Source organism: Xenopus laevis, chromosome 1S (assembly GCF_017654675.1).
Source record: "Xenopus laevis strain J_2021 chromosome 1S, Xenopus_laevis_v10.1, whole genome shotgun sequence".
NCBI lineage: Eukaryota > Metazoa > Chordata > Amphibia > Anura > Pipidae > Xenopus > Xenopus laevis.
The window spans coordinates 62,884,905-62,901,506 of NC_054372.1; the positions used below are offsets into that span (position 1 = coordinate 62,884,905).

At 36.1% G+C, this 16,602-nt stretch overlaps 1 protein-coding gene across 2 annotated transcripts in view; it reads left to right on the forward strand.

Moving 5' to 3' along the window:
• Positions 1 to 16,602, forward strand: part of ppp3ca.S (protein phosphatase 3, catalytic subunit, alpha isozyme S homeolog) — a 109,737-nt gene that overhangs the window by 80,371 nt on the left and 12,764 nt on the right. For both annotated transcript variants that reach the window (XM_018233914.2, NM_001087344.1), the window contains 5 exon segments: positions 281 to 358; positions 2,098 to 2,192; positions 4,659 to 4,784; positions 6,180 to 6,254; positions 13,123 to 13,207. In XM_018233914.2, the coding sequence (XP_018089403.1) occupies positions 281 to 358; positions 2,098 to 2,192; positions 4,659 to 4,784; positions 6,180 to 6,254; positions 13,123 to 13,207 (459 nt within the window).

The window sequence follows — 16,602 nt, forward strand, 5'->3', positions numbered from 1 at the left end:
AACTTAATAAAATACATTAGTTTGCTGTCCCACATGCCGTATTGTTGCATGCTGCACAGAATGTACTTATTTACAGTTACACAGTAACGCATTATTGCGTACTTTACACATAAGACAAACATTTTCTTTTCATTCAAATATTTTATTTTACGGTTCTTTTTATTGTGTTGCTTTTAGATTTGTCTCTCTTTGTATTACATCAGGCAAATGTATTCAATTGTATTAATGATTAAGAACTTGTCTTTACAGCCCCATAATAAGTACTGTTCTTTTTTTTCAGCTATCCTGCTGTCTGTGAATTTCTTCAGCACAATAACTTATTATCTGTACTTCGAGCTCATGAAGCCCAGGATGCTGGGTAAGTGATCATGTTTATTTTAAGCAGTTGTGTTCTGCTTATAAAGGCGATATTGAATTTATATAAACTGGCATTATTGGTATTATTTAAGGTATTGTAAACATTTTTATAATAATTTAAAGGTGTTGTTGAGTTGCAGTTTGTGTAATCAATATTCTCCATCTCCTCTCGTCTCCTTCAGTACATTATCCTTACATTCCATGTTTTCTGGGATATCATTGTTAAAGAGGACCAAAACACAAACACTGTTTATGCGCAATAAAAGAAAACATTCATTCCATTCGTTATTAAAACGATTTCCTTGTTTCTAAAACAATCTGTAAATGTAATAGCAAAGTGGCATTTGCTTCTCTCGGCCTGTTAAGGTCTGTTAGAGCTGCTACATGTTTAAAAAAAAATGTATAGCAGCCTTTTTAAACCTTTGTCTGAAAAGAGGGCACTACATAATGTATTTACATAGTGAAAACAGCTGAAAAGTTAATTACTTTAGGATTATCTGCCTCTTTACTTGAGGAACCTATATAGAGCTATTGATATATAGAATATAACTAGCCAACGTGTAAGTTATGTGTAATGTTCAAGCATTCCTCTAAAGTTAAAGGGATAGTTCACCTTCAGGTTAACTGTTTTGTATGTTATAAAATGGCCAGTTCTAAGCAACTTTTTAATTGATCTTCATTATTTACTTTTTATAGTTTTATGAATTAATTGCGTTTTTCTTCTGACCCTTTCCAGCTTTCAGGCTACACATATATTACATGTTACTGCTGCTTTTTATTACTCTTCTTACTATTCAGGCCCTCTCCTATTCATATACCAGTCTCTCATTTAAATCAATGCATGGTTGCTAGGATTGTTTGGATCCTGGCAACCAGAAATTGCAAACTGAAGAGCTGCTGAATAAAAATCTAATAACAAAAAACACAAATAATTAAAAATTAAAACCAATTGCAAATTGTCTCAGAATATCACCCTATACATCATACTAAAAGATAGCTGCAAGGTGAACAACCGATTTAAATATGTTAAACTACATTTGAGATTGTCCCTGTAAATAAACCTAGCTTCAGGTAAACTATTTCATCCTGTGGAGAGCTCGGATATTTTGTGGTTTTCACATATTATGATGAAGAGCTGTGACTACAAGCCAGATTCTTTTTCTTTCCCTGCACTGAACACTGGCCTAAAAGCCCAAGTCATATCCAGGGAGAGCCTTTGCAGCCTAACTTATGTATAGTATTACAACCATACACTGCACCAACACTAACAAGAAATTATTTGTGGGTTACTAAAATATTTTTCAGTTTAAGGTGCATTTACTGTGGTAATGTGTAACGAATGACTGGGATAGACAGACCTGTATTGAATCAGAGCTTCAGAACAATTTAGAAATTAATCAAACATTCCCATAATACAAAAGTTGGGTTATATAATCAAAGGCACTAAGTTTGCCCTGGGGCAATAACCCATAGCAACCAATCAGCAGGTAGCATTTACTTGTCACCTGTTTAAATGCAAACATCTTATTGGTTGCTAAGGGTTACTGCTCCTGGGCAAACGTAATGCCTTATATTACGTATGGGGGAAGGAGTTTTATCATTTTAACATTCTGTGCTTTGATAGTGACCCTACTTTGCTGCTTAGCTGCCCAAGGTCTGCACCAGTCAGATGTGCTTTGTTTTCTGTGCAAAAACTTGCTCTAAAGTTTTAAAAAGTAACCTCTAAAATCTCTCTTTCAGTTATCGTATGTATAGAAAAAGCCAAACAACAGGCTTCCCCTCCCTAATCACAATATTTTCAGCACCAAACTACTTAGATGTATACAATAATAAAGGTAAGCGAATAAGTATGAAAAAATTGTATGATTAAAAACCTTTTACAAAATAGGTTTCATGTTATATTTTTGTTCTTATGAATATAGTCAGGCAAATTACAAGAATTGCTCATCAAACCGCAGTTCTCTAAATGTCTCCAATTAAGAGTTATTCATCTACACTAGAATGTGGAGAGCCAAACATTTTAGTTTATTACTTTTTAAATTAGGAAATAAGTATGATATTTAGAATTCATAAAATTTGCATTTTTTTAGTAAACATTATCAAGCTTAGTTGACACAATATTATCTGATTCTGTGCTGTTTGAAATGTTTTGGCATATAAGAAGTAATCATTTGTCTTAAAGCTGGAGTCGCATAGGCAGCTAGTTTGCTATCTCATGCATGCTCTGGTAAAGAGCAGCCTCAAGGAAACATTGGGTCAGAGTGTTAATGATGATCGCACATGTGGAGATTTGTCACCTAAGATATATAGGCTCTACCATGGAAAACGAATCTCTTGCAAATGCAGGATACGTGTTGCTTCGTTTTTCCAAAGTCTCCTCGCAGGAAGCTTACTTTGATAGGGTCCCTAAATCTTTTAAGATGACAAGCTTGATCCAATAACTCTTGCTGGATGAACGTGACCAGTAATGGTGATTGTGAGCCTAGTTAAAGTTGAATGTCAAGAGGGTCTTGCTTAGAAGCATTGCCTGCTGCATTCACCAACTAGAGCTGTCAACTCCCCTCCCCCTTATTTTTTTTTGGAAGTTACCATACTTTGCACAGGGCAACAGGGAACAGCCTTTGATACACATGAGATTACATTTTGTGCATAAACATAAGTTGTTTTTTTTTAAAGAAAAGATGTTTGCAGAAGCAAACACAGATTATATGATGTACATTACAGCAGCCATTATGACCTTTGAGTTTCCAGATTGTCACCTCATACCTGTAAATTACAGAAATAATATGCACAGGAAAGTGTTTGCGACGAGGGAAGCCGAGTAAAGCTACTATCGTAATCTTCAGTAGAGGGGGTTAATTTTTCTTCTATTGACCACGTGTGAAGATAATGAAGTTTAATGTTCATGGATTATATGTATAAACATAAAGTTATTGATTTTGAGCGTGTAGAATCAGTGGCGTAACAAGATGTTACTGGGCCCCACAGCAAATTAATTTTAGGGCCCCAAACATATCCAAAGATTGTCCTGTTTTACCAGAAAGCTCCAAATTATGGAGCCTCCCATAGTCTCCATTTTATCCAAATAATCCTCATTTTTCTTTGTAATAATAAAACAGAACCTTGTACTTGATCCCAACTAATATATAGGTAATCCTTATTGAAAGTAAAACAGTCTATTGGATTTATTTAATGTTTACATGATCTTCTAGTAGACTTTAGGTATGAAAGATCATTTATCCGGAAAACCCCAGGTCCCAAGCATTCTGGAAAACAGATCCCACACCTATTTATTATATACAGAAAACCATAAATGTTGGGCTTGGCAAATGGTTCCTCATATCTTGGAGCTTATTTTCATTTTCATACAGTGTAAAACCAGAAAAATGGTGTGCAAAGCTATGTAAAATAAAATGCAAATTTATCACAGTGTGTTTCATTTTATGCCACCTGAATGCCGGATTTGATGGCTTTATTTTACACCACTTCAGTCTCTTAATCTATTAAAAGTCAGTGGGGAAAATTCAACAGAAAGTAAGTTCTGGAGGATATTTCAATATAGCGTTTCCAAATGGCTGCGTCTGTTTACACTGGATTTTTACACTGTGTTACACTGAAAATCATTATGCCGCTTTTTTACACAGTGATGCCTGATGTGTGGTGTATTTTTACACCATATATTTACACAGCATGATAAATAGGCCCTATAATCTTTGATGCTTGGGAACAGAATGTCATTAGAGCTCATCTAACACCTTGAAAAGTTATGAAAGAAATTGTCCATGTTTGTTCTTACTAAATATGGACAAACTTTTAGCATAACTCTACTAGATGATAAATGAGGTGTTTTCTGAAACTGTAACGCGTGTGATGTGTGCAGATTATGCTGCAACTGTCTTTTTGTTCACTTTTTTAAAAAGTGACATGGGAAAACTCGGGAATTAATATTCTATTAAAATTAGTTATATACAATATTTTTAGCTTTTCTTTTTAAAGTGACTTATTGATTTATATATTTGTTTAAACTGGCTGTAGTACAGTGGGCTGAAACATAAATAAGCAAGGGAACTTCTGACCTCTAGTGTGTAAACATGGCGTTTGCTTCAACTTGGTAACACATTGAATCAATATTGTGCCTAAGCTGGGCCAGCAACGCTTGATTGATAGTGAAAATTACTAAATTGTAAAATAAAAAAAATATTTTCCATTTATACACACACACACACAGATGTTTGCTTATTAAATGTTAAATGTTTGACAGATACTTTTTTTTCCCTCACATGTCACACATTGTCTTTTAGCCGCAGTATTGAAATATGAGAATAATGTCATGAACATCCGGCAGTTTAACTGTTCTCCGCATCCATATTGGCTTCCAAATTTCATGGATGTCTTCACATGGTCTTTACCATTTGTTGGGGAAAAAGGTATGTTTAAATGTAGTCTCGGCTGTTTTTTGTGAAATAATTTAGTAAATAGAATAGAATGTAATTATCATATTTTCAAATGTAATAGGTCTCTATTTCTTAAATAAAAAAACGGTTTCTTATATGTCTCTCACACAGCTGTAAGAACAGCCACTGGCTCCACTGTTCAGCAGACAGCAGTGCTCAGTACTACTCAGATTGCCATCTGAAAATAGTGGTGCAGGGATAGTTCTTTTGTAATATGCATTTACTGAAAATAGGATTTATTTAGATAGTATTATTAGATTTCGTGCTTCTGGAGTTACCTTCCACAAGTGACTTTGGTGCTGCTGCAAGTGAAGCAGCTGTTGCACCCATCTGTTCTGTTGCACCATGTTTTTAAAGGTTAGTTCAGCAGAGAGAGAGAGCAGCCCTGCAGAATTAGCCTGCATTACAGGGATCACCTCTGCTCACATACTATGACTTCATGAGTCTTAACAGAATTACCTATAGCAAGAAGACTATGCTAGTGCACTGTGTGATGTCTCCAATATGCTGTGCAGAACCACCTGAGATTGCAAGCAGTGTTTTAGTAAATATTCAGCTTGTATGTAATTTTGTTGGCATAACAAATCATTGCTATTTAGTTTCCTGAGACGTAGAAATGAAACGGCAAAACTATTAAAGGTCAAATCTAATGTTTGATGCTCGAAGGGTTAAATGCAAATTATCCAACAACTCCAACAAATGATCCACATGGGGTGCTGCCTCCTTAATCTGCTGGTCCCAAGCAGGCAAGTCTGCTATATTTATTAGGGATGCACCGAATACACTATTTTGGATTCGACTGAACCCCCGAATCCTTCATGAGAGATTTGGCCAAATACTGGAAAGAATCCTAATTTGCATATGCAAATTAGGGGTGGGAAGGGGAAAACATTTCTTACTTCCTTGTTTTGTGACAAAAAGTCATGCGATTTCCCTCCCCCTAATTTGCATATGCAGAAGGATTCGGCTTAATCCTGCTGAAAAAGGTCACCAAATCCCAAACCGAATCCTGGATTCGGTGCATCCCTAATATTTATATTTGTATTGCATAACTATATATGTTTTGCAATGCACATCAAGCACAATATAATGTTTGAAGAAATCTGGTTGAAAACTGCTTCAGCATGCAATATATTCCAACTCTTTTACAGTGGGCCTTTCAGCCAGCTCATTAGTTATTAGGTTTGTAAGCCTCAAGGCTTTATAAGCAGTCTTATTTCTCTCCAACCAATCTGCGATCATGTGCTATCTGCAAATGTGTTTTATCTGTTCAGCAACTAAAAAAAAAAATATTCTACTTGTGCTGCTTCTGTGCAAATTGTGCAATCGTTCTGAAATAGTAATTTTGTTTTTTCTTTTTCCCTATAGTCACGGAAATGCTTGTAAATGTCCTTAGTATCTGCTCAGATGATGAATTAGTATCGGATGAAGATGCATGTGATGGTAAGAGCATTAGGGTTATCTAAGCATATTTGTGCTTTGCGGTCTCTTGTGAGCCTTTTTTGCAGCTAAAGATAGCTTTCTGTCTGAATGTATCCTTAACTTGTGTGCAAAGATGATTAAATCCTTACCCTCTGTCTTTGTTGTGTAGCATGGCATTACTGAAATCATAGGATGTAGAATGTTACAACAAAACGTTTGTGTTACGGATATGGCTACAGGTAAATGTGGGGATGATGAACACATAAAACAATATACACATTGTCACTCCAAAATAAATAGTTTAATTTTCATCAAGTATATACTATATTGAGTCTCTATAGAGATTCCAGTGGGCAGAATCAGCCAATACAATGTAGATTAAAATTGCTGTTATATGACCGATCTGTGCACTACGTTCGTACATACATTTTGATTGTTTTTATTTTGTGATGTTTATTTATTAGTTGTTCTGTGCTATACCAGATCCCCCCTTAATTGTTCAGTAAGCCACACAATTAAGAATTATTGCAGGTGTTACCTGTCTAACGTATAGAAAATACTGCATATATTCAGGATATGAAGGCACCTTTTCAGTCACTTGAAGGGTTAGGGTTGATTTCTGCTCTGTGCATTCTATTTTGTTCTGTAACAGGTTTTAGAACAAAAGCATTAATTTAATAGAGGTAAGATTGAAGAAACGCTATAGCAAACGTACCAGTTATGTGTCCACTAAAATCACTGTAACATATATAATGCATATACGTCCCATTGGTTTTCAATTAGCCTTTTGGGAAAAAAAGCCCATCAGAACACATGTATAGCAATGTCTGAAGGGCAAGGAAACCCAAATTCTCTGGGCAGTATGTTTGGTACCCATACCACCTCACCCCCTGGTGAATTGAATAGCTTTTTTTTCTTCCAGATGGTGCTTCTTATAAGGAAAAAATGTACAGGACAAGGATTAAAAGTAGCACAGTACCAAACCACCATATGTCTTACCTTTCTCAGTCATCTCTCAGCTAGCTTCAACTTGTGCATGTGCAATAGAGTACAATTTTCAGATTTTGCTTATTTATTTATTTATTTATTCATCTAAGTTCGCAATAGAGCTGACTAAGAAAGGAAAGAAACATGCCAGTGCATTTTTTTTTCATAAAATGAGCTCCAGACCAAGGTAGAAACGTAGTAATATTATTCACTGGTAGGTGCCTAAACTAATGAACCACTATACCTGTTTTCAGGATCCTCCTGAGAGATAACACGGGTTGTTTTGCAACTGCAGACACAAATACGTTCGATTCAGTGTCCTCCTTCATGTTATTACATTCAAAATGAAAGAAACTGTCATTTGATAGCACACATTCAGTGGTTATTTGCAATTGAGCACTCTACCTGTTCTCTGCACTTTGTTCATCCTTTTAAAACAATGTAGCAGTTTTCCTCTACATACGTTTATTAGTTGGATTCCATTACATTGTTTCTTCAGCATACAAGACTATAAGCAGTCCGTGAGATACTGCTTTTATTGGCAATTACATTAACAAATAACTTGAAAATCACTGACATTATTAATGTGTATAAGGTTATCAAATAAATATAAATATATATATATATATATATATAATATAATATATATATATATATATATATATATATATATATATATATATATATATATATATATAGATAGATAGATAGATAGATAGATAGATAGATAGATAGATAGATAGATAGATAGATAGATAGATAGATAGATAGATATAGATAGATATAGATATATATAGATGTAGCAGTATGCACAAAATGTCTCTGTCTTAAATATATAGATAATGGGTTGAGTGCAGAGGAACTTTTGTATTTGTCTATATAGATATATATAGCTATATAGATAGATAGATAGATAGATATATAGATATCTCGCTGCCCTGCTCTGATAAAAAATATGTAAGCTATAGAAACATATTCTGCTGTATAACAATGGAGGCAATTGAAATAGGGCAAATTGGTATAGCTTAAATATCTTATTTGTCTTTTTTCCTTTGAATGGCTACACAATATCTTATTTATATAAACCATAGTAGTGTTTCTGAAGCAAATATGCCAGTTTTACCAGTGCAGGGCAACATTACATTATATTCTAATTTTAAAAACACAAGTTTATTTTAGACTTTCTCCAATATGTCAGTTTTGAGATGTGCAATATAAGGCTGATAAGACAGGATTTTTAAACCTGCCAGTTCTATATGTGACTGATTTTTTGGTTAGATATTGGTAATGCAGGCTCATCTGAGAGCCCATACACATACGCTGCCAAATTGGTCTGGAGGGGCCACGTTTACACTTAGAAGAGAACTAAAGTTTAACACACACACACACTAATACACTGACACACACACTCACACACTGACACACACACACTAACACACACACTAACACACACACACACACTGCAGGATTCGGTGTGGGAATCGGCCAGGATTCTGCCTCATTCAGCGGAATTCGCCTGAATCCTTCTGCCTGGCCGAACCGAATCCTAATTTGCAAATGCAAATTATGGGTGTGGAGGGAGATTGCGTGACTTGTTGTCACAAAACAAGGTAAAATAAAAAATGTTTTCCCCTTACCAAACCTAATTTGCATATGCAATTTCGGATTCGGTTCGGCAGCACTTGCACTATACTGCTGTCAAATACCTGAGATTAGGGACCAACTCACAATATACTATATATCACAACAAAATCTAATATGGTGACCCCATGTTCACAACTTTGAATTCCTGACTCATTGCTGTTATAAAAATTCTCAACTTTAGTCTGGTGCAGTAAGTTGAGTAAACAAAATATAGCTTGTTTATTATGCAAAAAATGTCCAATTTTAGTATACTGTACATGGACAAGTTTGAGAGGGGTTATTTTGAAATTACAGTATCTCATTAAGTAAACCTATACATTTTGAAACTCCCCAAAACAATTGTATGTTAATTTGATAGTTTGCATGATCCAATAAATAGGTTTATTTAAAAATATGTGGCCCAGTCAGTGGTTATTGAACTATACATTCTTAATTCCAGTTAGTGTAACCTAGATCAGAGGTAGCTCTTCATTCAGTAGGTGTGGCAGCTATGAGGTATCATCTTTATTGATTTATGAATGATATATTTAGTTACACAATAGCCATGTTTCTCACATTGCTGCCCAGGGCATTCTATATCTGACCTCCGATATCTCAAAGAATAAAGTGGCAGGTGACTTGCTCAGATTGCATTTTGATACAGCTTACTCTTTCCTTGCCATAGATATAAAATATACAGTGCTGACATGGAATGAACAGCATGCTTTTGCATTAGATTCTAGGAAATGTACAAAAAGACATAAATGGGAGTAACCTTTAAAAAAAGAAGAAGAAGAAACTCATAGTGTGACCTGCTTGCAGACTTTTTAGGGATTTTATAAGCTTTTTCATGTTAATATATAAAAAGTACACCGGTTGAGCCACTTACATGTTTCTAAACCACATCTAGAATCTGTTGTCTGGAATAGATGGGATGTGGGGTTTTTCAGATAAAGGGCTTTTTTGTCATTCTAAAAATCTTGATAACATTAAATAAACCCAATAGGGTTGTTTTGCCACCAATATGAATTCATTCAGCTTGGTTAGGATCAAGTATGAGCTACTGTTTTATTATTACAGACAAAAAGCAATCCTTTTTAAAAATAAGCATTTGGACTTTATGGAAGATGGTCTTCCTGTAATTTGCTTGATATCCAGTTTCAGAATAAGAAATCCCATGCTTACAACTATAAGCAAAGAAACATTTGTTTGTGCAGTGGAACAGTTAACATTTATTACGTTCCCCTTATACAATTCCTGCATAAAGGGAAAGGTAATGTTTGTTGTCATGCTGCAAACTGGTGAAATGGAAAAGGTTTAAAAGCAGCTGCAGTTACTCTGGTAAACAAATGCAAAGAGACTATATATTAACAGATATTTGGTATTTATTTCCCTCCCCCATAAGGACTTCTAACGACAAATGCCTTTCTGTCTGCCCAAGCCTCTATGTAGTGATGAATAGCTTCCACTTTATTTTGTTTTGCATAATTTAGTTTCGTGTCACTGAGGTAGCTAATTAGCTTGAAAACATCAACCATTAAACTCCACTTTGCCTTGAAATGAAACAGGAGCATCAATGCAGTTTACTGGTTCTATAAATCACATAGCAACAGTAACTATGGGACAGCCTTAATGTCATCATATTTTAATGAGCATTTATAGCCAGACACACCGTATTTGTTTGGAATACTAAATTCCTCTGATTTACTAATTACGCCATTAATTTGAAGTGCAGCATGACACTGTTCATTTGCATGTGTGCAGAGTTATCATAATGTAGCAATACGATGTAGTCTTAATAATCTGAACTAACTCGTACATCGAACAGAGGCAATCCTGTCTTTACATTTGTTAATTTTATGTACTACAGAGCACATGACTTGACTCTCCCGACATTTTAGCTAAAATGTAAATGGAATACACTAGGAAAAAAGACAGGGATTAATTAGGAATGGACATATGCACACTGGAGACTTCATACTGATTAAAGTCAATCCTCTTGTGGGCATTGGATAGTGAGTTCTCACATCAGTGGTCTTGTGCTGTTGTCAGATGCAGAGCTTTGGTCCAGCAGCCAAAAACCAAATAATGCAGACGAATGTCTTTTTAGTTATTGGACACACATAAACACACCTTTGTAGGGGTTGCAGTTACTTAACATTAACCTGAAGGGTATAATGGAGCATCATGACAAATCACTTTTTATTTTCCATAAGTTTTGCCAAACCTATTGGAACTATTTGTTTCCATTTAATGTGTAAGGAATTTTATTTTAATTGGCCTTTATTGCTAACAGCCACTAACCATTATTTGTTGGCACATTGTTTTTCTGGGCTGCAGCTCACAGTGTCTAACCCCACTCAATAGTTGCATTTGTGTTGTGTGCCACTGCACGCTCACTTCATTCCCAGAACAATTTATTTTCTTCTCTACCTAATATTTCTTTGTTTTATTTTACAGACTCTATTTTAAATCTCTCACTTTAGTAGCCTTTTCACACTTTCCCTTTTCTTTGTCATCCTTCAAATTTAATTTTATCTTAATGTGTTTTCCTCTGGATTATCATAAGAAGACCAACTTATTTATGCACAGAAGAAAGGTATTTCATTACTGGGTTGCACAGTCTGTGTGTCGTTTTAAAACATAGTAAAATTAATATTTACATCATTACATTCTGCTTTATGTCAATGTGAAATGCCTGTAAAATCAAAAGAGCAGCTTATGCACTACATAATATATGCTACATTTAGTTCAAGCCAAACTTTAAAGAAAGGTTTTTACATAGAGCACATTTTGTACATTATAGGTTCTTTTAAAAGAATTGTTATTGTTTGACACACGGTACTAAGCCGCTTATGATACTCTTTATTGTTGTAAAAGAGAGTTGTTCAGACTCCATGGGTTAGTTAGTGTATAAGTTGAGACCACTAATACATTACTTTATTTCAGGCTGTCGAACCTGCAGTTCCAGTGCCAAACTGCAACCCTTACAATCATAGCTGAGGGCTTGGAGTTTTAGTTCATTAATAACAGCAGCATCTCCTCAACATTTCAGAAATTGAAATTTTGGCATTTTAAGGCCTCTGCTGAATGATCTAACCTTGTTATGAATAATGACAGCCAGACATCATATAATCCATTTAAAACCAGTCCTTCTGGAATCCATAAACTTGAGCTGTCCAGGCTAAATTGGTACAGTGGGGGGGAAGGAAGTATGCTGTAGAGATATAGAGTGGATAATTAATAGCTGGTCGTATCACTAGTCAGTATATTCATTTAAATGGGTCTTAGATTTCACTGTTGGTTGAATCTAACTGTAAACTATAGGTTTGCTAATTAACGCATTTAGTACCAAAATGTTTCTCAAAAGCACTTAGTGAAGCATTTGGTTAATTTTTCATGTTTTCTTTTTTTTTTTTTTTTTTATAGTTTAATTATTTGCCTCATTCTTACCATTTTCAAACAGGAGTCACTGACCCCATCTAAAAATAAATGCTCTGTAAGGCTACACATTTATTGTTATTGCTACTTATTACTCATCTTTCTATTCAGGTCCTCTACTATTCATATTCCAGTAAATTGATGGATAGTAGCTAGGGTAATTTGGACCCTAGCAACCAGATTGCTGAAATTGTAAACTGAAAAGCTGCCAAGGGTTAATTTACAAACAGTACAGTGGTGGTTTTAGTGTTATCATTTTTTAGTGTTATCAAGTGAGTTGCAAGCACTTTTTCATGTATGTTTTTCTTTCTCTCTGGTGTGCAGCACTTTATGTGAGCATTGCTGACATCAGCAGGTAGCTGTTAGAACATTTAATGTTATTTTAGCCAACAGAAATAAGAAACTCAACCAATTCTGTAAAACACTCCTTTATGTAACCGCATTCAACATATTTTTAGCACTTGCAAATGGTATCTCAGATTCTGAACTAATACTAATATTCTTGCTTGTGTAAAATATGGTATACCTCTGTACAAATTTAAAAAAAAAACAGGAAATCTAAAAATACTTTTAAATGTATGTTCCTCTCTTAGTACACACAGTTTGATGAATACTATTAATGTAGCTAGTCTGCTTACTTCTACAGTTAGTCCAATAGGAGTTAGAGAACCATCCTTCACTCCCAAGAAAAGTAAAAGCAGAATGGTACCTGGATCCAGGAATGGGCTTAAGCAGGTCCATTGCAGCCTAGCTGTTATGATCTTGTTTTTTTATTCTTTGTCCCTTTTTCCTAACTGGGTAAGACAGGTATTGACTTTTCCAATTGTTCTCATTTCAGGAGCAACAGCTGCAGCCCGAAAGGAAGTTATCAGAAACAAAATTCGAGCTATTGGGAAAATGGCAAGAGTGTTCTCTGTTTTGAGGTGGGAAACCGTCCACTCCTTATACATACATACATAAAATAAACATCTTTTTTTAATTAGTTTTTCTAAGTCATTAAGCTAATTGGGGTTATAGAACTGCTGCGCTTGAAGGCTGAAAATTGCTAGGGTCTAATATATTACTTTATAATTAGTGCCTTCTTAAAAAGATTTTGCAAAAGTACATTCTGCTGTACATGCCTAAGTACCATAATAGAAGCACTTCCCATAGTGTAGGCTCAGGGCCGCCATTAGAAATCACGGGGCCCCGTACAACAAAATCTTTGTGGCCCCGCTCACCCTGGCACCCAAGCCCCACCCCTGATCCTGCCCACTCCACATCACAGTTAAAAGACCACACAGACATCAGCTCTAAAAAAGTAACCCTCCTACACACACAAGTTATAAAATGCTATTGATCGTCAGGGCCCCCTTATAAGTAAAAAAAAAACATTGGCGCCAGGCCCCCCCATAAAAAGTATTTTTTTTAAAAGCATTGGTGCCAGGGCCCCCCTTATAAGTTAAAAATATTGGGGCCCCAAAAAATATTTTTGTTTTTTAAAAAAACATTGGCGCCAGGGCCCCCCTTACAAGTTAAAAAAAAATTGGGGCCCCAAAAAATATTTTTTAAAAAAACATTGGTGGCAGGGGCCTATAGAATATTGAAATAATTGGTGGCCAGGGGATTAAAAAATAAATAAACACAAACTGGTGTTCAGTAGAATTGAACTCATGGCTTCAGGAATTCAATTTCACCTCCTTTCGTGACTTCGGGTCTTTTCGCCAGTTTTCTTGACTTCGGGTGTTTTCGCCGCTTCGGGACTTTTCGACGATTCCTGAGTTCGGCACTTCCGCATTTCGGCTGTTCGGGACTTCGGAAATGGCAGCCACACGTCTTCGGGCTGTCAAGGGGGACCCGGCAGCGAGCAGAGAGAGTCACATTACAAGGATTATTTGGGCACCTTTATCCTACAATATGGGCTATATATGATTGGAGCCTGTGATTATTGGAACTCATTAGCCCCTATAACTTTGAAATGTTCCACTTCATTTAAAGATTCTGACTAACTGGGGCCCTAAAGAGTTAAGCAGCTGAGCCATGCTGTCTTTTGAATCCTTGTAATGTGACTCTCTCTGCTCGCTGCAGGGTCTCCTCACTGTCTTGCTTCAGAGATAAGCCATATATGGACATGCATCTCCATGACAACGCGTGCCCCGGACTTACACGCATAACTCTGCTTATGCAGCCCTCGTTCAAAGACGCGTTGCTATGGCAGATTTATAAAGTTTATGCACTGCCGGGCCCCCCTTCAGGCCCGGGACACTTGTCCCCCCTGTCCCCTCCTGATGGCGGCCCTGTGTATGCTTATAATGAAAATGTATCCGTATGTTGCAGCAGAAGACATAAATAATCACTTTTTGCCAAGCAATGAGACCAACAATAAACTTGGGCTGGCCTTATTTAAGTTTTCTTCCCATGTTACCTCTGCATCCAGTATTTTCCTAGAATTGCTGGAGTCTTTTGGAGGGATACTGGGTTTTATGTGTTTCTGTAATCCAGTGCCCTTTGTGTCTTATATTGTCTTGGTAAAACAATGCAGAAGATTTTTTTTGAGACCTAAAAGTGTCAGTAATGCAGGCATTTGCTAATCTTAACCCAGAACTGAAAAACATATCAATAAAATATATAATGAAATTATTCATGCTTAATAGTATTAGAGGCCCAGCGCACTCCGACCCTCATCCTCCCGCCCACTCCCACCCGACTTGCTTCACCCTTCCTCGCCAGTAAGAGAGAGCAGCTGGGGGGGAGGGGTTTTTTTTATTAGCTGTAGAGGAAGCAGACTGGGCACCCCTGCGACTGCGGGGTCTGCTTCTTCCATAGTTACGCCACTGCTACTACTGTATGGTGTTAATTGTAATACTGTCCATTTATTAGTGAGAAAGGCAGGCTGAAACACCTTAAAAAAAAAGTGTGAATGCGCAAAATCGAAGTACAAAAAACCTGGATTGGGTTTTTTTGTTGTTTTTTAAAATTATATATGTATTTATTTTGGAGATCTGGATACGGATAATAAATCTTATTGTTTATAGGAATAGCCTATCCGTACAGAGAGAACTGTTAGAAACACTGATGCTTATTTAATTTTATTTAACAGAACAAATTTGCATCAGTGGTGTAATCCATAGCAACTAATCAAATCTAATTAATCATTGGTTGCTATGGGTCACTGCACCTTTGCAAATGTAAACATTGTGCACACAATGTTGCTCATTATTTAGAGGAAGCAGATATTACGTTAGTTGAAAGACATCAGTTATGTGGGGTGCTTAGCTGTTATTTACCAGTGAAATAATACATTTTGCTATCAGTGTTTTACTTATTTTATAAATAAACTGCAATCTTGAACCAGCATCCAAATGCAAAATGTTGAATTAGGAATAAGAGCCCAGGGTTGTGCTAATATCACAACAAACACAGCCACATGATCATGTTATGCCAATTTCTATGATTGGGATGGCATTATAATACCAAATAAAAAAAAAAACTTATTGAAATAATAACCCAAGAGAAACTTTCAAATTTGACACTGTTAAGCGTGTGGCTTTGTAACCATTTAGCTTATACTATGTGTAAAAAAAAAAAAAAGAGAAGATTTTTGAGTAGATAGAGTATTTTAGAATGAGTGTACTAAAGGAAGAGATGACTTGCTTCTTTAGAGGTTGTGTATTCTCTATTTCATTCTACAATCATCACATCAAACTGACAGGATTTCAGGAATGAAAAGCTGCAGAAACTGGTAATAGAAAGTTTACATTTTACACTACATTGGCAGGAACAATTCAGCAACAAAAGAGTGAAATGGAAATTAATGGTTATACAATAATTTAGTGGTCATGAAAGCAATGGAAAATGAATTAAAATGTCAATGGCGGCAAATATTGTAGAATAGAAGAATCCAAAAATACTTTACTTTTTTAAAGCGATACCGACACGTTCCTCATAGGAACATGTCAGTATCAAGTAGTTGCTGCACCAGAATATTTTCCCTCAATGCCCCCCTCAAAGCCGCCCCAGCCCTGCAAACCTGTTTTGACCTGACCCCCAGACACTGCTAAAATACCTTCTGTGCAGTTTCAGAGACGCTGAGCTGGGGGCCAGCCTATGGAAGGATCGCTCTGTCCCCAGGCCAGCGTCACAGAAGCAAGGCAGAAGATTCGTTAGTAGTGTGAGGGGGCGGCTGAGCAAAGGTTCACGGGGCTGGGGGCGGCTGTAGGGGTGCTTTCAGGGAAAAATATTCCGAGTGCAGCAACTACTTGATACTGACACGATTTTTATAGGAACGTGTCAGTATCGCTTTAAGGAGGAATGAAACAAAGCAGGGTCTGAAACAAAG